Source organism: Astatotilapia calliptera, chromosome 19 (genome assembly GCF_900246225.1).
Source record: "Astatotilapia calliptera chromosome 19, fAstCal1.2, whole genome shotgun sequence".
NCBI classification, from domain to species: domain Eukaryota; kingdom Metazoa; phylum Chordata; class Actinopteri; order Cichliformes; family Cichlidae; genus Astatotilapia; species Astatotilapia calliptera.
The window spans coordinates 2465376-2491386 of NC_039320.1; the positions used below are offsets into that span (position 1 = coordinate 2465376).

The 26011-nt window shown below is 42.5% G+C and overlaps 3 protein-coding genes across 10 annotated transcripts in view; 1 reads left to right on the plus strand and 2 right to left on the minus strand.

Annotated features, from left to right (window-relative positions):
• klc1a (kinesin light chain 1a) overlaps window positions 1-9094 on the minus strand; it is a 45070-nt gene extending 35976 nt beyond the window's left edge. For 2 of the 5 annotated variants that reach the window (XM_026151832.1, XM_026151830.1), the window contains exons 1-2: window positions 8581-9094; window positions 183-450 (exon numbers count right to left, since the gene is read on the minus strand). In XM_026151832.1, coding sequence (XP_026007617.1) covers window positions 183-449 — 267 coding nt within the window. In that variant the 5' untranslated portion in view covers window position 450; window positions 8581-9094. Of the gene's footprint in view, window positions 1-182; window positions 451-1905; window positions 2066-8580 lie in introns of those variants that run through there. The other 3 variants (XM_026151833.1, XM_026151831.1, XM_026151834.1) reach the window with 3 other exon arrangements.
• A 555-nt stretch (window positions 9095-9649) lies between these two features.
• coa8 (cytochrome c oxidase assembly factor 8) lies at window positions 9650-15087 on the minus strand. The gene is made up of 5 exons (XM_026151843.1): window positions 14778-15087; window positions 13541-13738; window positions 11796-11859; window positions 10600-10690; window positions 9650-10170 (listed from the first exon to the last, which is right to left on the minus strand). Exons 1-5 carry the CDS (start codon window positions 14910-14912, stop codon window positions 10050-10052), a joined length of 609 nt encoding a protein of 202 aa, XP_026007628.1. The 5' UTR covers window positions 14913-15087; the 3' UTR covers window positions 9650-10049.
• On the plus strand, window positions 13758-25632 carry bag5 (BCL2 associated athanogene 5). 4 transcript variants are annotated; one of them, XM_026151838.1, is made up of 4 exons: window positions 14183-14205; window positions 16588-16826; window positions 21448-22344; window positions 24433-25632. In XM_026151838.1, exons 2-4 carry the CDS (start codon window positions 16795-16797, stop codon window positions 24971-24973), a joined length of 1470 nt encoding a protein of 489 aa, XP_026007623.1. In that variant the 5' UTR covers window positions 14183-14205; window positions 16588-16794; the 3' UTR covers window positions 24974-25632. The 4 variants fall into 4 exon arrangements, with proteins under 4 accessions (XP_026007620.1, XP_026007623.1, XP_026007622.1 ...); XM_026151837.1 differs by lacking the exon at window positions 14183-14205 and adding an exon at window positions 16071-16349; XM_026151835.1 differs by lacking the exon at window positions 16588-16826 and having other exon boundaries at window positions 13758-14205.
• Window positions 25633-26011: the final 379 nt, after the last annotated feature.

Sequence of the window (26011 nt, forward strand, 5' to 3'; positions counted from 1 at the left end):
AGGGAAGATTTAAATGTGTAACCACTCACAAACAGCTTGCCTTCTTATTATGTTTTGTTAAAAGACATGTAGATTAAATTGCTTGTTGCCTGAATCTCCTGCCCAGACCAACCTAAATGAATAACAGAACAGTCTAACATCCATAGTGATATTAACCAATCACTGAAGCTCTACACACATACTTGAGCCTCGCTGAGCCCAAGTTCCAGCATCTCCAGGGACTTGCGGATCATGTGCGATTTTTCCTCCACGAGAACGCCCTCCTCATCCTGCTTCAGGCAGCGCAACGTGCCCAGAAGGCCCTCCAGGATGGAGTGGTGCTCTTGCTTCAGGGCCTCCAATCCTTGAATCACCTGCTTGGTCCGGGAAATGATCTCATCCTGGGACAGCTTCTCCCCAGGATCCTCCTCCTCCTTCACACACACCATGGTGGACATGTCCTCACGCATCCTGCAGAGAAAGCGAATAAATTAACATAACAGGAAAAAAGGTTGCATTAAAATATTTTGTCTTGGAAGTCCTCATAACACAAGATTCCTTACAGGCTCTAATGAGGGAGGGAAAAGAATTTTCTACGGACACTAAAAACAGCGTGTTGTCATGTAAAGATGGTATCCACTTGTCTTATGACTGTCACAGATGTTTAACATGGTAAAAAACTAACAGCAGACCATGAAAACAGGATTCAGCAGAAATGTGACATAGTGGTTAAAGGACAAACAGGTAACCTTTTTCTTCAAAGTCACAATCCTCTGACCTTTTCTTGTCTCATGGCCAAATAAACAGCCTTTCATGACGATGACTCATCTCATAAAATCAATTATGCTGCAAGTGAGAAATGGCTCTGGTTTATGAAAAGGTCAGACAATGTGTTTCTGACTGGACGGCTACTGGGACAGGGGTGTAGGAAGCTCACTTTGAGGGAATTGGTAGGAAAAGTCTGTGCTTCTTCAGCTCTACACACAAAGGTGCCTTGAAAAGAGGCCCTGACTGAAGCACCTGTTTTGAAAAGCTCGTGAGAGCAGCATCAGCAGAGGTTTGTAGTAGAAGACGGAGCATGATTGAAGATTACCACTTGTAAAGTGTTCTAAAAACAAAACAAAAAAACAAACAAACTTAAGAATCACCATTTAAGATTGTTTAATAAAAAGCGGGTCTTAGGTTCAGCTGTCATTAAAAGTTTAAACCAAACCAAAGAAGTTAAATGTTGTGCCTGTTTGACAGTAAAACCCGGATCTGAGGTTTGTGGTCTGTGAGTGGTTTACAGATAACAGATTAGAGGGGACAGACAGGAAAACTCAGAGGAACTTGTAGACATTTTCTGCTGCACAACAAACTCACTTTGACCACTTTAAACAAATGTTGGCCGTCACATTTTCTTTTATGATCGTCATCTATTAACTGCACTCGTATCTAGTCAGCTGACAATCTACTATGATCCAAGTTCAGAAAAATCTACTATAAAATGTAAACAACTATTATTCCCAGAAGCTGCAAAATACAGTCATACAGACCCCAGACTCATTCATGAGTCGCCCATAACAATAGTGCTGCTATTGTCTCTCTCAACACACTATGCACTCCTTCCTGACTTTATCTGCTATATATTCATCTCACACACACAGACACACACACACACACACACACACACACACATATATAAGAGGATTATGACTGAGCGCTTTGGCAGCAGTTGTAGCGAGCTGCCTAATAAATCTCTGCAAGCACACACGACTGAAACGGCACGGTCTCAGCTGAATAATTACAGAAACACTGAATAAAGTTACATTTTAAAGTATGTTCCATTGAAAAATACAGAAAGAAAACCCGTGGGTGTGAATGAGCCAACATTGGTCTTATCTTTGACGGTGCAGTGACACAGTGAGTTGAACCGACCGAGCCTACCTCAGTAGAAAAGCCGCTATGATGTCAAAGGGAGACTGCAGACTTGCCCTGAGCAGATTTCACATTTTACTTAAAGAAGAGGAAACAACGAGGTAAAAAATACGTTGAGACGAGACAGACCGAGGAAGGGCAGCAGCTCTGATCGCTCCATGTGACTCAGCAACCAGCCCTGCAGCCTATCAGCTGAGCAGGAAGCAGGAAGCTGCTTGCAGAAGGAGGTGGAAAAGAGCAGCTCCAGGCAAAAAGAACGGTGAAGTATGGGTTGCATTTGAAATTATCTTGGCAAATACAGGAAAAGCTTTCAAATGCGTTATTAGCAAGATCCATAAAAAGCCAGACTTTCAGGGATTTTTCTTGTACTGAAAACTGTATTACTATTAGTTACAAAAAAAACTGTATTTCAGAGAAAATGAAACAGAAAAAGCTCTTTCAACTGAATTAAATCTTTTTAAAGAAGGAAAAAAGTAAGAAATGTACAGAAAGGATTTACTGAAATTTCGACTACTGTTTTAGGCACAAGAAGAACTCTGAATATTCAAACTTGAGCTTTGGGAAGTTAAATGGGCATTTCTCATTTTTTATTCTCTTAACCCTTTATCGAAAACCGGGCCACTGCTTATATGTCAGTCATTTTATCAGAAAAAAAAATTCCCAGAACCTTCAATCCATTCATTTTCTGCAACTTCTGAGTCACAGAGGCGGCACTCTAAACCAAGAGTGCCCTGACCTCCCACCCTGCATACAGAGTCTGGATAGACATAATCTCTCCACCACTTCCTCCCAGTTTGACACAGCACAAAAGCCTCACCTAAAAGCCATTTAGGTGTTCCAATTAGATGTGCAAACCACCTTAACTGGTTCCTTTCAGAGAAGACAAGCAGCTCTATTCTGAACCACTCCCAAATGACCGAGATCCTCACCAGATCTATAAAAGTGAGCTTGAATGACCTTAAGAATTAACTCGTTTTGCACCATTTTTAATCCACAAATTCCTCCTTTCAGCTGTTTGGAAAGTGAGCCATGGCCTCAGATTTCATCCCAGCCAATTCACCCTCAGCTGCAAAACACCCTGATGCTCAATGAGGTCAATGGGATCACATCATCTGGAAAAAGCACAGACATGACCCGGAGACCACCAAAATCAGTGACAAAAGCCCAGCCCTGGGCAAAGTCTGAAACCCACTTCGACACTAGCTAATAACCTGCAATGTAAACCAAGGTCTCACTATGGTTGCGCCAAAGCAACCTGCAACAACAGACCAATAATTCCCAAACTACTTCCCAGCTTTCTCCAACTCCACAAAATACATTTAAGGTAAAATATTTACATGGCTTTTTCCCCTAGTCAAATATACAGTGGGGCAAAAAAGTATTTAGTCAGCCACCGATTGTGCAAGTTCCCCCACCTAAAATGATGACAGAGGTCAGTAATTTGCACCAGAGGTACACGTCAACTGTGAGAGACAGAATGTGAAAAAAAAAAAATCCATGAATCCACATGGTAGGATTTGTAAAGCATTTATTCGTAAATCAGGGTGGAAAATAAGTATTTGGTCAATAACAAAAATACAACTCAATACTTTGTAACATAACCTTTGTTGGCAATAACAGAGGTCAAACGTTTACTATAGGTCTTTACCAGGTTTGCACACACAGTAGCTGGTATTTTGGCCCATTCCTCCATGCAGATCTTCTCGAGAGCAGTGATGTTTTGGGGCTGTCGCCGAGCAACATGGACTTTCAACTCCCGCCACAGATTTTCTATGGGGTTGAGGTCTGGAGACTGGCTAGGCCACTCCAGGACTTTCAAATGCTTCTTACGGAGCCACTCCTTTGTTGCCCGGGCGGTGTGTTTTGGATCATTGTCATGTTGGAAGACCCAGCCTCGTTTCATCTTCAAAGTTCTCACTGATGGAAGGAGGTTTTGGCTCAAAATCTCACGATACATGGCCCCATTCATTCTGTCCTTAACACGGATCAGTCGTCCTGTCCCCTTGGCAGAAAAACAGCCCCATAGCATGATGTTTCCACCCCCATGCTTCACAGTAGGTATGGTGTTCTTGGGATGCAACTCAGTATTCTTCTTCCTCCAAACACGACGAGTTGAGTTTATACCAAAAAGTTCTACTTTGGTTTCATCTGACCACATGACATTCTCCCAATCCTCTGCTGTATCATCCATGTGCTCTCTGGCAAACTTCAGACGGGCCTGGACATGCACTGGCTTCAGCAGCGGAACACGTCTGGCACTGCGGGATTTGATTCCCTGCCGTTGTAGTGTGTTACTGATGGTGACCTTTGTTACTTTGGTCCCAGCTCTCTGCAGGTCATTCACCAGGTCCCCCCGTGTGGTTCTGGGATCTTTGCTCACCGTTCTCATGATCATTTTGACCCCACGGGATGAGATCTTGCGTGGAGCCCCAGATCGAGGGAGATTATCAGTGGTCTTGTATGTCTTCCATTTTCTGATGATTGCTCCCACAGTTGATTTTTTCACACCAAGCTGCTTGCCTATTGTAGATTCACACTTCCCAGTCGGGTGCAGGTCTACAATACTTTTCCTGGTGTCCTTCGAAAGCTCTTTGGTCTTGGCCATGGCGGAGTTTGGAGTCTGACTGTTTGAGGCTGTGGACAGGTGTCTTTTATACAGATGATGAGTTCAAACAGGTGCCATTCATACAGGTAATGAGTGGGGGACAGAAAAGCATCTTACAGAAGACGTTACAGGTCTGTGAGAGCCAGAGATTTTCCTTGTTTGAGGTGACCAAATACTTATTTTCCACCCTGATTTACGAATAAATTCTTTACAAATCCTACCATGTGAATTCATGGATTTTTTTTTCACATTCTGTCTCTCACAGTTGAAGTGTACCTCTGGTGCAAATTACTGACCTCTGTCATCATTTTAAGTGGGGGAACTTGCACAATCGGTGGCTGACTAAATACTTTTTTGCCCCACTGTATTTAGGTGCCATCATATTTGAAAAATCTAAGAAACTAATCTTCACATTTAATCTTTGCATAAATAGCAGAAACCCAAACCACAAAGAACTACAGAGGCGACCGTTACCACTACAGGCCATGTAATACAGAAGTGAGAGTGACAGCATAAGCATTGTTTTCCTGTTCAGATCCAACAGTCTTTTATCTCTGGGATTAGATCAGTCTCCACACATAAAGCACCACAGGAGGAAGGCAGGGAAAACTATTTTCAAAGTCAACTTTTGAAATGTAAATAGCTTGCTTGAAGCGCAGCACCCGGAGACGCTGCAGTTCTTTATGTAAGCATGCTAAGGCGGTTATCTGAGGTGATGGGGATGCTGAAGACAAACGTGGTGGCAGTGGATAGAGGGGGAAAAAAATGAGGAAGGAGTTATGGTTGGGACCGATGGAGAAGTGAAATAGAAAGTAAGTGTAGGTTTTTATGCATGAGGATGGAGCCGGCGGCAGAAAAGCAGCACTCGAAGAACAGTCTTAGTCAGCAAAGTGTGGGCACAGCTGCTTTATTTAATAAAAAAAGAAGAACAAAGAGCCTCTAAAAGTTTCTTTTACTGAACTATTTTACTGAAGCTTTGTTTGTTTGACTGCTCAACCCACAATTTAAATAATACAGCATTTCTTCTACTTGTTCCCTGTAAATAAAGGAGAGAAAAAACAAAACAACATTTACTGTTTAGAACCTCGTACCAGTCTGTCTGGTACAAATAGCTCAAAGAACTGGATAGGGTAGTTAATAACAGCAGCTCAATACTTTTCCCTGGCTGAAGACAAAGGAAAGCACAACACACCACAAATCTGTCCCACCCAGTCTGAATACATTTACTAGCTCTGAGTATAAGCACTCATTTACAGCCGAATGCCAAGTAGTCTCGTCTTTATTCCCGTCTTACTTCTATCTATCTTTTCGCTGTTAAGCTTTTTTATTTCCCCACCAGCTCTAATTGTTTGGAGAACAGGTAGTGCTTATCTGCCTGCTGTGGACAAAAAACAAAACACCCACGATAATCACTGTAAAGTCAGGATTCAACTTTTGACAAAGCAAAAACAATAAGCTAATGGGCACCCTTCATCCAAATCGATGACTCTTTTCACATTAAAATAGACGCATCAATTAAAGCTTCTGTAACAATAGTCTGTTGTATATATTGTGATGTATCCCTGTGTTTTATGTGGCCTCAATTCTACAAAACATCACTAGCTATTAGCTAAGTGTGAATCTTAGCTCATTTGGTTAGTTTCAGAGACCAAAAAAGGGTTTAAGAAATCGGAAAGTCACAACATGACATTGTACCGGTGAGAAACAGGAAATGACCTGTGTGACTGGTGTTAACAATGAACAAATTTAGTCCTGGGTGCAGATTAGGACAACAAAGAGAGTGTGGTGTTCTAAATGAACCCAACAGAAAACCTTGCTGTCTAAAAAAACAAAACAAATCATCGTGTGAATTCACTTGCTGCAGTCTTAACGTGTTAAACTGTGTCATCACCATTTCTTACTTCTGATAAGAACTCCAGTGACAAGAGCGCCAAATTACTTTTGCATGTGCAAGCTCTGAGCAAGAGATAAAATGTATCATTCAAATAAGTGAAGCAGTTTAAGATGCTGTGATCCAAAGAGCCGGCAGTGGTACCGCTTCTTACTCCAGCAACCCAAAGGATTAATGATTCAGAAAGACACTCGCTGATTTTATTATATGACTTTCTGCAGACTCTCCGTGGATTAAAGTTTTAAATTCTAAGTCTGTAATATTTGAGGTCAGCTGAGTTTAGAATGGGAAACTTCCTCCCAGGCTTCTCAATAAACCTGTCAGTGTTGATATGTGAACATCTCCTTGACATAAATCTTAAAAGATTAAAAGATTAGGAAGTTTAAAATTAGGAATTTTAGCACCACTTAGAGAAAAATCAAAGACTATCCAATTCAGTGAGATTGCTGCTAATAAAATGCTAAAACCTTCTTAATAATTATCTGGCCGTCATGATGTTATTTACCATAGCCCATAAGCTAACTTCATATCAAAGGCCTGTGAGGAATATCACTCACTTTTCACTACAGTATATTAGGTGAATTAGTGCTCTTGGTTTTCTGTTCTTTTCTTGCAGCAAAAGGTTGCAACCTTAACATGGTGCTACCCAGTGTTATCCTACTAGAGTCACTAATGTTTCACAAAAACAGACAGCCCCTGGTCTTAAAATAGATGAAAAAAAGGAAGTGCCAGTTTCATAGAGGTTGGTTTAAGGAAATGACAGTCACTTTTACTAACAAATAAAGATCTTTAGATCCACTGAAACCCTACTTGATAGAGAGAGAGAGAGAGAGAGAGAGAGAGAGAGAGAGAGAGAGAGAGAGAGAGAGAGAGAGATGTGTGGGCACCATTCATAAAATTGATGTTGTGCAAAGAAAGGAAAAAAAGCTTGAAAAAAATATCCATTGTGGTTTGCATTTATGTAAAATATTGGCCATAGATCATTATTGATGCCAAAAAACAAAAAAGAAAGAAAAACAAGTATTGCTTGTGTAGTAATTCAGCTATTAATGCACAATTTACACCACAGTAAGCAACAGTAGATGTGAATGCAGGTGTGTAAGATTTTAGTGAGGTCATGTTATTTGTATGCTCATTCACATCTCGTTTTGTGCTAATAACCAGTCAATTCTTCTATTAGTTCATCAACAGAAAACCACCTGATTTCTGGCTGGGGGGGATTTTAAGACCTCACCATTAACCAGCTCTGGGAACCTGGAAATAATAACAAAGTTGTACTCATTGCTGTGCTCATCTGCAGAAGTGAAGTAAAACCTGCAGCCATTAAAATCAAATCTGCTGCAGCCACACAAAACTGTCATTGCTACCCAGCAGCACTCAACCCACTCATCTGGGCCGACAACAAGCTGCCTCAGGTGTAGCAAAGGGGGTGTTTAGCCCTTAGGGAGGGGCCCTGCAGGTTGTCATGAGTGCACCTTTGGGTGTATTAAACGTTAAACATGGCAGGGCAGAGAAGAATGCTTGTGTATTTCCGTGCAGACTGAAAATGTGTAACTACATACCCCCAAACTGCCCCAAATCTCAAAATATCCATAGATGCTTCTCAGTCTTTTTGGTTTCCCAGCTGTGGGTACCACAGTGAGATCCACTGTCCCCCTAAAGCTGTCTGCGCAACACAGGCAGCTTTCACAGCTCTGACTCCCCTCTGAATATCAATGAAAGGATACAGCTAACTATCACATGACAAATGGTCATCATCAAGATTTAATCCCACCGCAGTAGCCGACAGAAGCTCGTTTCCACAGGCTGACAGGCGTGTTTTAGTCGGGTCCGTGTCGCTGTAAGTTTGTGCTGCTTTGTCCGAGCTATATAGCGTACAAATGATTAAACCTGAAGAACCAGTTAAACCATACTTTCTTGTAACACAGACCAAACCTCGGGGCCAACTCCGACCTAGCCCTCTAAATGAGTTAATGTGCTTGCGATGTCTAATTCCTGCAACTAACGTAAACACCGACCACAGAACAAGCAGACAATTCCATAAAAAATGGTTACAAAGACTACATAACGTTAGTAGTATACATACCTATGTTTTGGTAAATGACACTTTAAGAAACGCGTGATAAGAGAAGCAAGTGGCTTATTAGCTATTAACAGCATTCCAAGTAATACACGGAGCCATTCTTACCGTTCTCTGGGACATCCGTTGCCAATGTAGCTCGACTTCAATGTTCCTCTTCCCCTTTTAAATCACGTCTTTTCTAAATGGGATTTTTTCTTTTGGCCGACAGCCCGTGTAGAGTGTAAAAGAAGCGTAAGAAATATACTAAGTTAAAAAAAAACAATTTTCACACTGTCTTTGTCTGCTAGGATGTGTTTTGCCTTCTGACGCCGGGCTTCACTGCATCAACCTCGTTAATGTTGACCAGCTAGCTACATAGCTAATCACCTAGCTATCTGTCAAAACAGCGATTTCAGTCAGCCGTTCAAGAGAAGCGAGTATTTTCCGCTGCTTCCATGACAGGAACTGCTCTGTCAAACTAGCCTGACAAGGGCTTCATGGGGCGGAATAAAAAGTTCATTAGTCCCCCATGGAGATGACAGCTCCTCAGTGCTGTAGCTGGCTGAATGACTAACCGCACAGTACGCGAAAATGGCGTTACCCGGCACCCCCCTGCTCCTCTGGCAGCACTGATGTCATCCAGGCCAGATTAAAGGGAAAGCTGTGGTGCGAGTTCAGGCTCCATATTTATTACCGGAAAAACAAGAAGCACAAAGTGCATGGTGCACAATACTCCAATATATCTACTTAAATAAAAGTAGCCTATGCCTATAATGGTAAAATTGTTAAATTGGAGGTTCATTAGATATTTTATGGTAGAGGTTAGAGGTAGGCGGATCGATCCAAATATTTGAATTGTGTCGAATAATTATTTTATTTATTTGGAAATAAAAAGAAAAACATCAAACATGTACTATGAAATGTTTGTCCCTTTTTGTGTTAACTGTCACTAGTTTTTTGTAGCCTACAATACAGTTAACCCAAAGTGCTTTAGAGACAGACACATTTACATTCCAGGTCTCAAAAATATTTAGACCAAATGATTCATCTGGAAAATAACTGTCCATCCATCTTCTGTTAAGGGGTTGCAGGAGGCTGGAGCCTTTCCCAGCTAACATAGGGCTAAAGGCGGGGTACACCCTGGACAGGTCGTGGTCTGTCCCAGGTCTTATAAAGAGAGAGAGACAGATAACCATTTACACTCACATTCTTTAATTTCTTGTATTTATCGTAGGTGGTCAGCACCGATCTCACTGAGAGGATATCACAGGTTGTCTTTGTTTTGACACAAACTGGGTGTAACAGCTGCTTTATAATGTATCTATAACCCCTGCACCAAGAAAAAAAACAAAAACCCTCTTGACCAAAGAGACCATGACATAAGAATCCATACTTTAAACTATTAAAACATGATGAAAACTATTAATTAAAAAGAAATACCTCACATGTTTTGCTTTGCTTTATTTTTTCCAGAATAATTTACAGTCATTTGCAGAGTCTGAATAAACATGAAGCAGTAACAGAAGTGACAAAAATATAGCCAAGGCATTTGATATTTTGACAGGAGGGTGGGGGTGTGTGTATTTTCTTTGCTATCAGCTGGTAGGAGTGCCGTTTTTCTTGCTGCTCTGTCTTTCCGTAACTGTCCTCCACATACTGTTTAGGGTGACTCGAGCCAAGAGCAAGGTGATGGTAAAGTTACGTCTGTACCATTCCCTGGATACACAAAAAACAGAATGTTTCACTTTGCACAGTGTAATAAATATGCTGATATAAAGATTCAAACGGGCAAATGCACAATAACACCCGAAGGAAGAAAAGGGGAACATTTGTGCTTTGATGAAGTTTAAATTGAAACGACAATAAATATAACAATCAAAAGTCAGAGATTAAATCCCACACATGCTGCTGAGGTGATGTGTGTGGGCGGAAAGCTTTGCCAACATGAAGACAAGTCAGCCACTTTGCATTGCTAATTCACACAAAACTTCTTCATAGCCTGTGAGGTTTGTTGTTCTTTGCCGATCAGTTAATGCAGTGCAGTTAAAGCTCACAGCTGCTGCAGAGGGACATTGAACAACCCAACCACCCACCCACTCACTTACTCACCCACCCAGTAGCATCATGGGAGACAAAACAACTCACTTGTTGTAATTTGCATGTCGTACTCTGTTTTTGTCCAGGAAGCTTTTGTAAAACGTGGCCATCTCTTCGCTGTTCAGGGACCGCCGTCGTCCTGAGGGAAGACACAGCAGACTGCGTTATATTCTCATTAGGATACATCTCCCCTGCAATTCACCAGCTGTTAGAAAAACAAACTGCTGTTTACTGTGCCTCCTGAGGGGTAGGTTACGAAGCAAGTTCGACAAAGCCAGGGTTTCTTTGTGTTGGCTGACTTGACCAAAAAAACCTCAGTCAGCGATAGTAGGCATCACACCAGTGGTTATTAACTCTCTCTGGTAACCCCGGTTTTCTGTGCTCACATAAAAAGGGCTGTCTGATGTGTTTTTTGACACTTCAGACGGCACCGGATGGGTCAACTGAGCACCACTTACTCTAATCAGAGACATTATCACATGAATGGGGGATAGAGGTCTATTAACAATGTTAAATAAATGCAGTAAAATGCAACCCTGGTGCTGCAAGTATGAGTAATGCTGCAGAAAATTGTTAATTTAGTGTTTTGATCATCACAAGAGCTGAAAGCTTAGCTTCAATGTTTATCTCTGATGTCACAGCCACACATCGATGCTCTCGCTGTGTTCAGCTCTGACAATTCACCCACAGCCTAACGAAGGAGACGTGGGATTACTTTAGTTTACTAATGATAAACTGCAACTCTAGCATTGATTTTTTTAAGGCTTGGTAGCCAATGAAGAAAAAAAAAAAAACACCAACAAAAAACTAAACATTTTCTGCATCGTCATCCAAATATGAATATTTGGAAAGTCCAGTGATAATATGATGTAGTTTGAATTATCTGTAACCTCACAGCTGAGCTTCATTCTGCAGTCTTAAGCTCTACAGACTGCAAATATTTGTATTCATTTAGCAGAGACTCAATATTGTGTTTGTAAGACACTGTAACTAAAAGAATTTGTGAAAACTTTAAATCGAAACTCTAAAAATAAACTGGTACAAACCAGGGATGTGGTCAGCATAAGTTACCATGGTGATCTAGCCAGGTATAAAGGCGGCCCCTTCACTTACATCAAGGTCGACTTACATCACTCACCCAGTAATCTTGTTTCATAGTACACCCATCTGAGCTGGTTAAATACTGTCTAAGTGCAAACCCAACCAACAATGTGAAATATTCAGAAAAGGCTGCATGTCCTCACCGTCCTGATCACGCAGAGTCAAGCCTTTTGCCTTCAGCTGTGAAATGATAAAAGCTTCTTTTTCCTGCAGACAGTGTAAAACAAACAAACAACAAACAAACCTTTTAAGATTTAACTGTAACTTTAAATTAGGTCAGTCTTAAAGTTAATTAAAAGGTTGTTAAATCAGATTTGGACTGGGGTCCACATAAAACCTACAGTCAATTATTCCTCACTGTAACCTCTTACATAGCTGGGCCCTAACAGAACACATTTGTTATGCAATGCTGCCCTCTACTGGTGAAATGATTTTACACACATACGAGCTCAGCACACAGAGATTAATTACATCCACTGCTATTACAGTCTCCATTAATAATGATGGAAATTACAGCATGATTCTAATGCAAGTAGGAAGTTGGCAGGGAAGATAATGCGGTTAGTGGACTTCATCGTGTTTAATTTAATTTCCATTTTATTTTTAAGAAAAGTGAACTAACAAGCCGACAGGGATCGCTCACCTGGTTTGGTTTTGTAACAGCTACAGATGAATTTTCTTCTAATATCAATTTGATTCATTGGATTTAAGCGGCAGTACGGCATGGCTGCATATGAAATAAATAGCAGCAGTAGCAGGACAATATGAATCATCATGGGGCGATCGTGGCTCAAGAGTTGGCAGTTCGTCTTGTAATCGGAAGGTTGCCGGTTCGAGCAGTCCGACAGTCTCGGCCGTTGTGTCCTTGGGCAAGACACTTGACCCGTTGCCTACTGGTGATGGTCAGAGGGCCTGCCGGCGCCAGTGTTCGGCAGCCTCGCCTCTGTCAGTGCGCCCTAGGGCAGCTGTGGCAACAATGTAGCTTGCCATCACCAGTGTGTGAATGTGTGTGTGAATGGGTGAATGACTGAATGTAGTGTAAAGCGCTTTGGGGTCCTTAGGAACTAAGTAAAGCGCTATACAAATACAGGCCAACAATTACCATCATAAATATATATTAACTGTAATAAATTGGAAGACATCATCTTTATGCTCTCAGGACAATATCACAAACAATTTAGGAATTTTAATTTAGGAGTAACTTTCAGTTTCTCTGCAAAGACTAAAGACTCCACTTCCTCTGTGATTAAAGGTTTTCTTGGAGCACATCAACTTCCCACTCTTATTCATACTCTGAAATCACCTGCCCCACAATGAACCAACAACCGCTTCTATGCCTGCTTTACACCACCCACCACCTTTCAGCTTATTTTCAGAAGGGCAGAACAGCCAGCACAGTCTTAACTGATGATCTAACTAGCCTTAAATGAATTTTATTCTCTTCCAAACTACATGTCATGTGCTCAGATGACTTAAAAGAACCAATTTTATCACAACTTTCTAGTTTTCTATGAAAATATTGACATCTCAGGAGGGATGTCGACTCACTTGAGTGTTTTGTTTTTGGGATTTGGGAATATTCTGTCTCCCTTCATTAAAATGAAGCTACCATAAAACGCGAGAAAACGTATAAATAAAGCAGGGGATCGAACAATTAATTCCCCCATGGTATCTTTGTTAGTTTCCATCTCAACAGTTAAAAGCAGCACTATGCGTGCTTCTCTCTCTACACTGTGCTCCCTATTTTTAGACAATACCCCCCTTACCCTCCATAGGGACTGGCTTTTCACCCCACCTACAAATGAGACTTCCAAAAACTAGACAAACTAGTTTTCAGAGGCCAGTCCCTGACCCCAGAGAAACACTTTTTAAAAAGTATTTCAGTAACCTTGCTGAAGGTGATGTTCTGCTTGGCCCAGAAATTGTGGTTCCAGTCCTCTGTGTCCTGCCTCAGGTTTCTCAGCCGTTTCTCCAGCTCTGTTTCATTCTCCGGGATGTGGTAAATAATTGGCCGTATGTTGGAGAGCGAGTTTGGTGGACCGACCCAGTCATGTGTGGAGCTGGGTTCTGGTCTATATGTAGATCTCTATGTAAAAAAAGAAGACACTACAGTAACGATGGGTTCAGACAACACAGTATCAGCACAAAAATAACTTAACGGGAAAGATACAGGGTGCTAACACAAAAGTTGAGCGTAGAATTGCAGGTGACAACAGTCAGAAGGCTGAAGATGTCCCAAATTTCACCTATGCAAACCCCATATGACAACGATGAGCTCATCAGACACAAATACCATGTAGTTTGAACTCCACATGCAAAGTTAGCATCACCAACACAGCCACATCTGTACTAATGAAAAATGCAGATATCATCTGGAACTCAGGTTTAAAGACAGTCTGCTAAAGACTGACACTCCACACAGCAGATGCACATCACGTGGCTTTAAATGGGCAGTGACCTCCACCAGACAGCTTATCATTACCGAGCAGACTTCAAGATGGAAAGAGCAGCGAGGAATAAAAAACGCTCCAGGGCCAAGAGACGAAAAGAGAGGTAAAACAATCCAAATGCAAAACACTGGGTCAGCAAATTCAGTCTGATTACTGACAGGCATATCAATGCACGCTTATATGTAAAGTAGATGTATTTACATTTTTAAAGAAATACTGTATTATTAAACAGTCATTAAACATCTGCAGTTACAAACTCCAACAAATGCATGTGATTTTGAAAGGGTAAAAAAAAGTGAAATCTAAGAAGATGTATTGCTGGACACTTTAGGTCTTAAAATATAACTTTAAACCATAATATTTTAAATTGTTCTCAATTATTTTCCTACAAATACTTATACTACAACTGTATCATTAAAACAGACGTTGTAACACCGATTTAACCCTAATAAAGTCTAAAGCACTGCAATATATTTTTGTCAATAACACTTTATTTCCTGCAACGTTTAAAATTTATTTTTAAAAAACAGCTTATTTCGTACACACGTCTTTAATGTGGGCATAAAAAAATGGCGCCACACGTGATCGTCAACAACAACAACCCAGCCGTCTATAGCTAACAAATGGCAGCCCTTTAAACGGTGTATAAATGTAATAAATTGTCATTATACAAACATTTACTGGCTTGTCCTTCTGGGTTGCCTGTTTGGAGCTGCAGAGCCGACTGCTACCTGCAGATAAGCGGAGACTGGAAGGACAGAAGCTCCTCCATGTCGACCGTCTCGCAGCTGCAGCTGTCCTGGCGGCCATTTTTGCAAGCCGACTCTAAAAAAGCGACTTAAATAAAACAAATCACGCCAAAAACCACTAAACAGCACAAGACTGAGCTCGAGGACACAACCAAACTTTCACTGAGCTCGTGCCCTTCTCTGTACAACTGCCTGCCATTTGGTCACGTGAGCCCAACAAGGAGCATGGATGCGCTCGGCAATCTCACCGGTAAATCCCGGATTCACTTAAAAAACGACAACAGAAAAAAGGTTTCTTGTCAGTTTAGGATATTCTTTAAATGTAAGACAACAGAAAGAGCCAAAACAGAAAGTAATGTGGGGAATAAATATATGTCTATGTTATCTATTTGTTTATTTATTTAAGCTTAAGTCACATTTTTTCCTTATTAAAAAATAAACGAATTGAAAAAAACGGCTGTAGGGGTAAAAGAAAAAAAAAAGAGGTCAACCAGATTAGATGTTAGGAATATACATATGTAGTCACTATGAAGCAAAAATCCCCACTATATTTATTTTTCCTTTGCTGCAGCCCTTCCTATGTATTGTATTATTATCATCATCATCATCATTATTATTATCATTATTATTATTATTATTATTATTATTTTGTATACTACTTCTAATACTATATTTCTAATACTATATTTATATACTATATTTCTTCTAATAACTATATTTCAGTGGTAAATGTTGCATTTTGTACAGCAGTCAGGTTGAGAGGGGAGCTGAGCTAAGGATAACAGGCTGAGGAGGAGGAGGAGGAGGTTTGTCTGGATCCTGCTTGGAGCAGACGAAGTTGAGCAGGGCTCAACGTAGCTTGATAAATATCATTATTGTCGAATTAAACTTGAAAACCACATGGATTATCTGTGTAGGTTTCGCTATTAGTACTTTTACTCTCACAAAGTATTTAAATGCCTATTTCGTTCTGTTATTGAATTGTTGGAGATGCTAGATTGTTAGTTAGTTGTTGTTTTTTTACTACACAATAAATAATGCTCGTCAAACTTTTTTGTTAACTAAGTTAAATAGACTAAAGTAAAAGTTAAACAGTAGCAAAGTCAGGGTTTATCTTAGCACCGTTAAACGACGCGGAGTCATGACCAAATGAAGCGCGCCTATTGTTGGTCGACCAAAATTTGCACAAGGTTAAAAATAGTAAAGCTGTTTATCCGAATATTAACAGGATTATGCGATTTATTTTACATCCGCATATACGTGTCGTGCGGTAACTAAACATCGACTTGTATTTCTTATTTGTTAACATCAATAAAACAGTGATGTAATGGCGTCTCTTCAATATTAGCGAGGAAACACAAACTCCGTGTTAGTTCATATCCTCACGAACTGTAAAGTAAGTACTCGAAGGTAGCTAGGTAGGCTAATGTTTAGCTTTAGTCACAGGAGGTGCGCACTTTTCCGCAACAGTTCCGATGGCTGTACGCTGGCTATGCAGGTAAGAGCGAAACTGTTAAAGAGAGGTGGCGGTGTTGATGTATTTACGCTGAAAAGCCAGAGTTATTTGGCTGAGGTGGGGCTGTGTCAGGTGATCATCAGTAGCTAGCTTAACACACTAACAATGGCATTCACAGGGGAGTGTCTGCTGTAAACCGGTTTTTGTAATGGCTGTTTCCATTTAAGCGTTTCATGAGTCCTTGGTAGCATATTTATTTTTAAATTAAGTTGTTTTAAAGGGCAGCGGAGGAAGGAATCTGGTGGTAGAGGCTGTGGGAGGGGCGACAGCAGCCCGACCGCAGTCAGTCAGTCACAGTCAGTCGCTGGATACTGAAGCTGACCGCAGGAGCATCGAGATCTCCCGGATTTCGGCTTTATCCCTTTGGATGCATCTTTCCTGCACGAGCCGCCCAGCATTTGGCTGATGGAAACAGACATCCGTGAAAATGTGCGCGAATGTGTTCGGGGTTTTGAAAAGGTGAGAGGAATGCTGCTCTGTGTGTGTGTGTGTGTGTGTGTGTGTGTGTGTATATATCTATCTGTCTGTGTATGTGTGCGTGTGTGCACGAGAGAGAAAGGATGCAGCTGACAGCATCTGGAGATGCTTTGAGCCGTTTTGTCGAGATCTGGAGGTGTGGTATCTGTGCTTCTTGTAGCGCAGCTCCGGCAACATACATGGGCTCTCAGAGGTAGATGCGTTCGCACGCAGGCGGCAGGACGGGATTTTCTGCGGTGACATAATGCGCAAAGCCGTGCAGAAGGACCGGCAAGCATGCAGGCAGCCGGGGATGGAGCTCGAAGCCTTTATCTGGGAGATAAGCAGGAGGTGTTGCATGCGTGTCACCTGCAGCTCGGTCACCCTTCATGCAGCGAGACTCATGGGAATGGAGGACTGATTCCCTCCCACGAGGGAGGCAAACCTGCCCTTAGCTTTGAAACCACCACATCAGCCTTGTCTGTCTTGGCTCAGACAAGGCAGGCTGTGGATTTTGCTGAGATTATCCTAATAAATACTCAGATTTGTAAGCTCTGGCCCGACATGTGCTCATCCACTCTTGTGGAAATGCCCATCCCCTCGCCCTGTTATGTAAAAGTACTTTAGGCAACATTGATACATAATCCTATCTATTGCTAATAAGCCCAATTGATGCTTTGGATAACAAAACATCATACTGGCGGCTACTGTATTTACATGTAATAATCATGCTGGCAGAGCTTTCCTTTCATGTCTGTGTGCTCTGGTGTTTAGCATAACACCGAGACCTGGCTTGGACAGTCTCGGTTGTTGTGTCATTGGGCAAGACACTTGACCCATTGCCTACTGGTGGTGGTCAGAGGGCCCGGTGGCGCCAGTGTCCGGCAGCTTCGCCTCTGTCAGTGCGCCCCAGGTGAATGGGTGGATGACTGGATGTGTAAAGTGCTTTGGGGTCCTTAGGGACTAGTAAATACAAATACAGGCCATTTACCATAACATCATAGCAGGGGGGTTAAATGGGGGATCGTCTATAGCAGAAAGCAATTTTTGAACAGTTCAGTTTGTCCTTAAAAAAAAGAAAAAAAAACCCAAAGAAAACTGAGAGACACAAATGCCTATAAGGTGAAACAAAACTGCTACAAAGAGATGACATTTGGTACAGAGTGGCTAGAAAGACTCCAAGATTTCACAAATAAATGCAAAACATCTGCAGAGATATGAAGATGCTATAAAGAGACACAGATCCAAAATCCTGAACAGGGCTGAAATCAAACAGTTCATGCCTGTGATGGATTTGTACATAGCCGCTGTCAAGGCTTTGCTTTTGTGTACTCCATTACTTGCAGGACCCCCGGGAACTAATCGATGACGTGCAGATGATCTGAAATGACGACAACTACTGAGATGCACAGAATGACTTTTAAGGGCCACAAAATGACAGTAGAGCAACTCAAAATTATTGCAAGAGAAAGCAAGAGTATAAAAATACACAACTACCAGAAAAAGAAAGGAAAAGGAACCACAGAACACGCTAAATGAGCAAAAGAACAAGCAAAACTGTGTGGATGTGCACACAGGTGTTGCAGATTGACTCAGAAGGTCTAAAATAGACACATTCATGGGATAAAAAGTACAAAATGACCTTAAAGACGTGCACACGTGCACAACTGCAACAAGACAGTAAAATGATTACAGAAAGAAGAGGCAGCAAAGAGGGCTGAAACACGTCATCATCTGTTGCTCTTTCTGTCTTTAATGTGGCTGCTTTTTTCACGTAATTTCACCTTTTCAATTTTGTGTTGTCATCAGATACGCAACCAAACCACAAATGATCTATTTAGAGGGACGAAAAGCCGCAGATCTTCACATTGGAGTTTGGCAAAGCTTCTTTTTTTTTTTTTAAACGCAAAAGATGATTTAATCTTTTCAGCCCTCACGAGAGCCGTGTTATTAATCCTAAACTAAAAGGCAGATGCTTCTATCTTAATGGCATTTTTCTAAATGTCTAACTGGGAATATATTCCAGAGCTCAAGGCACCTGTGACACATTTAATGAGGCCGTCTGACCGAATCTTCCTGTGTGGAGATTCATTCTGGAGGCGCTATGAACAGTTTCAAATTTTTTGGGTGTTGGTCAGCTGCGTTTATTTTCTGCTCGGTATTAAAAAGCTCGATGGGCAGTCACACTGCAAAGGAATCTGGATCCCGTCTTTTAACGCGGATTAGAGCTTTATCACGATCACGTCAGGCAATATATCTCATAGAAACGCGCTGCAGTGCTCCCAGTGGTTGTCATGTGGGTGTTTGTCTTGTCGAGACTAAATGTAGGTTAACCTCATTTGTTTTCTTGCAGTTGTAAGGGCAGAATTTTGTGTGAGTATATTATGTGGGAAGTTGTTCTTGTCTATAGCTGCGCTGTCATTGGCCTGAACAGGGATTGTGCTTCTTAACATAAAGAAGTCTTTGATTAAATATAGGGGATTTTGGATGATGTCATCAGTTTGGGGTTTTTTTTATTGTCATGTCCTGGCAAAATAAGGTTACTACTGAACGTTAAAGATGTATAGACACAGTCTTTGAGCTCTTTAACACGATGTCTTTGCTCGTTCAGGAGAGCAACCTTGATGTTCATTTGATTTATATTTGGCCAGCCTCCCTTTCTGGATCATCCTCTCAGGCCCTTCTGGTCTGTTTATGTTGGCTGATGTTTTTAGATTGCTCTCTCGTTCTGACCGCTTGTGTTGTTTGCTCTGAGTTTTCCTCCAGTGAGGAAACAGGAACTTCTAAAATGACCTGACTTTCATGTGAAGGATCATTGCTGGTGCTGAGAGCTGGGGCTCTGGTTACAGTAGAAGAGGCCATATTCTCCAATCCTGAGGGGTCTGAGGGATGAAATGACCAACACTGTGGTCAGGCCCTCGTGCAGTCGTCTGCAGGTTTAGAGCAGAGTTTCTTGGACAAACCGAAACTCGTCACTTCGCTCATCACTTGCCATACTTCGACGCCTCTGTCCACTTTTTAAAAAAAAATGAAAGTGGAGTTGAAGCATTGCTGTTTAGAGAAACTGTAGGAACTCCAGCGTGCATCGTAGAGGCACAAATGCAAGGGGACATGATAAAATTTCCACAGAGCAGTGTAAAAATGGCCAGCGGTCTGAACATGTGGATGAATATGATCAGAAAAATGTAAATTGTAAGCTTTATTCATTTGTTTTCTATTTTTATGGGCCTATTTCTGGAACCTTTTGGTTATAAGTTGCCTTCTACTGAGACCCTTTCTGTTGAGGCTTCAGTGGATGACTCAGTTGAATGGCCAGATGTCAGGTCCTGTTTCAGGTCTTTGCTTGATTTTTTTTTTTTTTCCTGTTTCTTGAGGATTTGAGTTTCAGATGCTGCTGATAATTTTTTAGGCCTGCGACTTCATCGTTGTCCTCCAGTTGTCTCCATTTTGGCTTATAGCCCTTTAAAAATCACCATGTCAGTGCAAAAATACTATTTTATGTTTGTCAAACTGTGTTGTCTGTAACATTTTTATAGACTCAAGAAAAAAACAGGACCGATGTGTTTTTGTGACAGGCTGCTAAAAACAAAGTGTTTAAAGATACTATTTAAAATGGGCTCTTTGCCACGATTTCTATTATGTGTAGGCACATCACTGGTTCATTCTTTGGGTTAGATGCCTTTTGTATGCTTGAGTGATTCATAGATCAGTATTAAGGAGCTTAAACATTCCTCTGAAAATGGTCAGGTACAAGTACTCCACTGAAAATGAGTAAACAAAAAGCCAATTTCCAAAGAAAAACTTTGAAAGACCATCAGAAAGCCTGAAGAACTGTTACTCAAGAACGCTTTTTTAAAATGACAAGAAAGTCTGGCACCTTGGAAGCAAAATATAAAAAAATGAGGGGTGTGCAAAGACGTTTGCACAGTAATGTATCTAAAAAACCAATCGCCACACAGTACTATTTTTTTTTAAAACTCATTTAGTTTAATGAATCCTTTCAAATGTGTTTTTATGGCATCGTGTCAGACGACATCGGCTGTGAAAAATCTTCAGAGAGTTACAGTTTGACCGAAACGCTGCAAGAAATTAGGAACAAATGGAGTGTTTTTTGCAAACTGGTCCTGCAGGCTCAGTTTTCACAGTGAAGTTTTACAAAAATGAGGCAGCACATTGTCAGGATTGCTGATGCTAAACATAGTGTCATCCCGTTTAATGACTTTTGCCACCAGGCGGAATTTTCTGACATATAAACAGAAATGTGTCTGCAAATTTGCCAAGCAACAATAAATCCTTTTTTGTTTTTGTGAGCCAGTGGGAGTTAGTCTCCAGTGATTCATAACAGCCTTCCTGGCTGTGTCAGAAGGTCAATCCTACTGCAGGCGTGTGCTTGTTTCCATAGAGCAAAACTCAAATGCTACATTATTTACATGCTAATTAGTGTGACAACAGGACCAGTGGCATTTATGCTACGTTGTTCTAAATTCTTCTTGATTTCTTCAAGATTCCAGCCTCTGGATGTGGTTACAGAGTTTGTGTTGGCTTGTTGATACGGTCTGCTGAGGCTCTGTTTGTTCCAGTTGCTCATTGTTCTGACTTCCCTTTCCTGCTTCATTTTTTTCAGCCTGTTTGGGAAGCCCTTTGATGGCGGGAAGAGGATGGACCATGGTGGTCCACAGCAGCAGCAACAACATCCAATGGAGCAGCAGCAGCCGGCATATCATCCGCAGCACCCTGCCATGATGCGGCTGTACGAGATACAGAAGGAGGTGGCGTCTCTGGGGCCGCAGGTGTGCACCTTCAGCGGCCTTCAGAACGATCGGGACTACAAGCGTCTGGAGCGAGAGCTGACCCGCCTGCTGCTGGATGTGGACCAGGTGGACACAGAGGGCAAGCCGGAGCTGCAGGGAGCGCGAAAAAGAGCGGCTCAGGAGGTGGAGGGACTCCTGCGTTATCTAGAAGAGAACGCCACCCATCCTTCCCGGCTGGCCATCGAACAGCTAAGCTACGAGGCGCGGCAGCTGGTGGACGAGCGCGTCGTGGCTCCGCAGCGAGCAGGCGGGGTGACAGAGATCAACGACGAGTTGGTGGACGCTCTGCAGCAGCTCGTGCTGAGGCTCACTCAGGTCAAGACCGAAGGGAGGGTGCCGCTCCGCAAAGCACGCTACCGGGCGCTAACGCGCCTCTGCGCTGTACAGGATGTGATCGAAGGGCGCACGCAGCAGCAGACCCTCTCCCTGCCGCTGTCGGGAGACACCCACGAGGCCGTGAACTGCATCAACCAGGTGATGGTAAAGGTGAGCGTGGCCCGCAGCCAGCTGGTGGCGCTGCTGATGGGTCTGAGCGGGAGGGACAGCTGTGCCCACCTGTCACGCATCCTGACAGAGATGCAGGTGGAGCTGGACGCTCTGGATGTTTCGGGGAACGCGGTGATCAGAAATTACAGGAAACAGGTGGTGGAGGAGATAAACGGGCTGCTGAAACATCTGGACCTGGAGGGGGAAGGAGACGACACACGCAGGTAGGCGTCACTCATAAAGGATGAAGCTGCAGATGAGTGCTGCACCGAATTGATTATTTTTAATTGATCGTTCATTGATGAATTGATGACAAACTGAACAAATATTGCTCCAATAAAGTCACATTTTACCCATCCAAGATCCATGGGTGGGTACGTGTTCAGGAAATTATATGTAAAAGACTTTTGAACATGAGCTACATGGTTTTCATTCAGTTAGTTTTTTTGTTTTCATAAATACAGTGGGGCAAAAAAGTATTTAGTCAGCCACCGATTGTGCAAGTTCCCCCACCTAAAATGATGACAGAGGTCAGTAATTTGCACCAGAGGTACACTTCAACTGTGAGAGACAGAATGTGAAGAAAAAATCCATGAATCCACATGGTAGGATTTGTAAAGAATTTATTCGTAAATCAGGGTGGAAAATAAGTATTTGGTCAATAACAAAAATACAACTCAATACTTTGTAACATAACCTTTGTTGGCAATAACAGAGGTCAAACGTTTACTATAGGTCTTTACCAGGTTTGCACACACAGTAGCTGGTATTTTGGCCCATTCCTCCATGCAGATCTTCTCGAGAGCAGTGATGTTTTGGGGCTGTCGCCGAGCAACACGGACTTTCAACTCCCGCCACAGATTTTCTATGGGGTTGAGGTCTGGAGACTGGCTAGGCCACTCCAGGACTTTCAAATGCTTCTTACTCCTTTGTTGCCCGGGCGGTGTGTTTTGGATCATTGTCATGTTGGAAGACCCAGCCTCGTTTCATCTTCAAAGTTCTCACTGATGGAAGGAGGTTCTGGCTCAAAATCTCACGATACATGGCCCCATTCATTCTGTCCTTAACACGGATCAGTCGTCCTGTCCCCTTGGCAGAAAAACAGCCCCATAGCATGATGTTTCCACCCCCATGCTTCACAGTAGGTATGGTGTTCTTGGGATGCAACTCAGTATTCTTCTTCCTCCAAACACGACGAGTTGAGTTTATACCAAAAAGTTCTACTTTGGTTTCATCTGACCACATGACATTCTCCCAATCCTCTGCTGTATCATCCATGTGCTCTCTGGCAAACTTCAGACGGGCCTGGACATGCACTGGCTTCAGCAGCGGAACACGTCTGGCACTGCGGGATTTGATTCCCTGCCGTTGTAGTGTGTTACTGATGGTGACCTTTGTTACTTTGGTCCCAGCTCTCTGCAGGTCATTCACCAGGTCCTCCCGTGTGGTTCTGGGATCTTTGCTCACCGTTCTCATGATCATTTTGACCCCACGGGATGAGATCTTGCGTGGAGCCCCAGATCGAGGGAGATTATCAGTGGTCTTGTATGTCTTCCATTTTCTGATGATTGCTCCCACAGTTGATTTTTTCACACCAAGCTGCTTGCCTATTGTAGATTCACTCTTCCCAGTCTGGTGCAGGTCTACAATACTTTTCCTGGTGTCCTTCGAAAGCTCTTTGGTCTTGGCCATGGCGGAGTTTGGAGTCTGACTGTTTGTGGCTGTGGACAGGTGTCTTTTATACAGATGATGAGTTCAAACAGGTGCCATTCATACAGGTAACGAGTGGGGGACAGAAAAGCTTCTTACAGAAGACGTTACAGGTCTGTGAGAGCCAGAGATTTTCCTTGTTTGAGGTGACCAAATACTTATTTTCCACCCTAATTTACGAATTTCACTACATATCGTACTGTGTATGACTGTGTACGTGACAAATAAAAATTTGAATTTGAATTTGAATAAATTCTTTACAAATCCTACCACGTGAATTCGTGGATTTTTTTTTTTCACATTCTGTCTCTCACAGTTGAAGTGTACCTCTGGTGCAAATTACTGACCTCTGTCATCATTTTAAGTGGGGGAACTTGCACAATCGGTGGCTGACTAAATACTTTTTTGCCCCACTGTAGATCTTGTACTTTAACACTGGTTTTCAGTGTTTGTTTACCAAAGAAGAAGCTAATTTTGTGGTTGTAGCTTCTAAAACGATGCCTACTCACAGTTACAATATCAAGATTGATTGACTCTCCGGCAAGTCATTCATTCTGCAGATTTGATCATGAGAAGCACTGACCCTGCCCCCACCCTCACAGGTATGACTTGGCGCAGAACAACTCCATCCGAGAGATCGAGGGCGTGCGAGCTCACATCTCGCACCTGCGAGAGGGCGTCCTACGACACTGTGTGATGGGTGACCTCAGCTTCAGACCCAAAGCTGAGCTGCAGGGTCTTCTCACCCAACTGGACCAGGTGGACACGGCGAAGAACCCGTGCATAAGAGAAGCCCGTCGCCGTGCTGTGGTGGAAGTCCAGGCGGTCATCACGTTCCTGGACCTACGCGAGGCTCTAGCACACCGCCAGCCAGGCCCCAATGAGCACCCATCACATCGAGCTGTGTGGCAAGTCCTGGGGAGCCTGTCAGAGCTCCAGGCTCAGGTCCTGGGCTTCGACGGCAAGCGGGTCGACAAGAGCTACATGATCTTGGAGGAGCTGCTTACCAAACAGCTGCTGGCGCTGGACGCCGTTGACCCGCAAGGCGACGAGACAACCAAGGTGGCACGCAAGCAGGCGGTGAAGTTTGCCCAGAACATTCTCAACTACCTGGACATGAAGACAGATGAGTGGGAGTATTAATTAATTCCAAAACACGATGGGATGCTGCAGGAACAAAAGGAGCTGATAATGTGTGTAAAATAAAAAAAATAAGGAAATAAACTGGTACATTATCATTCCACGGGCTGTAAATATGAATTCAGATCCCTAGAATGCACTGCAGCAGCGCTTTTTCTTTCATCACTTCGTGGTTGTCATGGCCGACCCTGCAGATAAACACAGAACTACTTTTGTGAAACACTTTGAAAATTCTCTTTGTGCTATTTGGAGATATCTTTTAAAATCTCCCATGTATGTGTGTACCTGTGTGTGCGTGTGAGTGTATGCGCGCAAATTGTTATTTGTTGTCTTTGCATTTGACGTGTGGCTGTCGAAGCCAAAGCACTAAATAATGCCTGTAAAAGTGGTCACATCCTCTAGACTGCACTTGATGTTGATAAATTATCCCAGTGTGATGGATTGCTTAGCAGTGGTTTCCCTGATTAATCAGAGTGTCAGTTGCTAATGGAGACAGCCGATGCACGTGTTGAATACCGTGACCTAATTAGGAAAAGTTGTCTATGGCTACCCTAAGAGCTGGGCTTGGTCCAGAGAGTGATACCTGCTGATATAGGGTGAGAAAAGACACCCCACCCCCCCTTCCTTTTTAAAAAAAAAAAAAAAAAAAAAAAAAAATTAAGGTAGTTGAATTTGGTCGATTCCTTTTTTTTTTGTTTGTTTGTTTCACTCAGAAATTGTAATCACGAAAAGTGAACAGCAGTGTCTATTTAATCTGAGGTGATGTGCTTTTGAAGGTGAAACGTGACAAATGTTCACAAGCCAGAGAGTGTGCGTTTAAACAGATGTAATTAGAGAGGGAACGGTGAGAGTTTACACCGTCCATGTTAAGTGACTCTCCACCCCTGTGTGACCTCGTTGATCCCTCAGCATGTGTTTCAAGTCTCTGGCAGCTCCCCGAAAACACAAAATCGGACGGCAAACAAAACGTCAGTGTTGATGCGGTATCCCCTCGGCTGTGAATGAAGAGATGAAAGTTACTCCTCCACCTCCTCGCCGCTT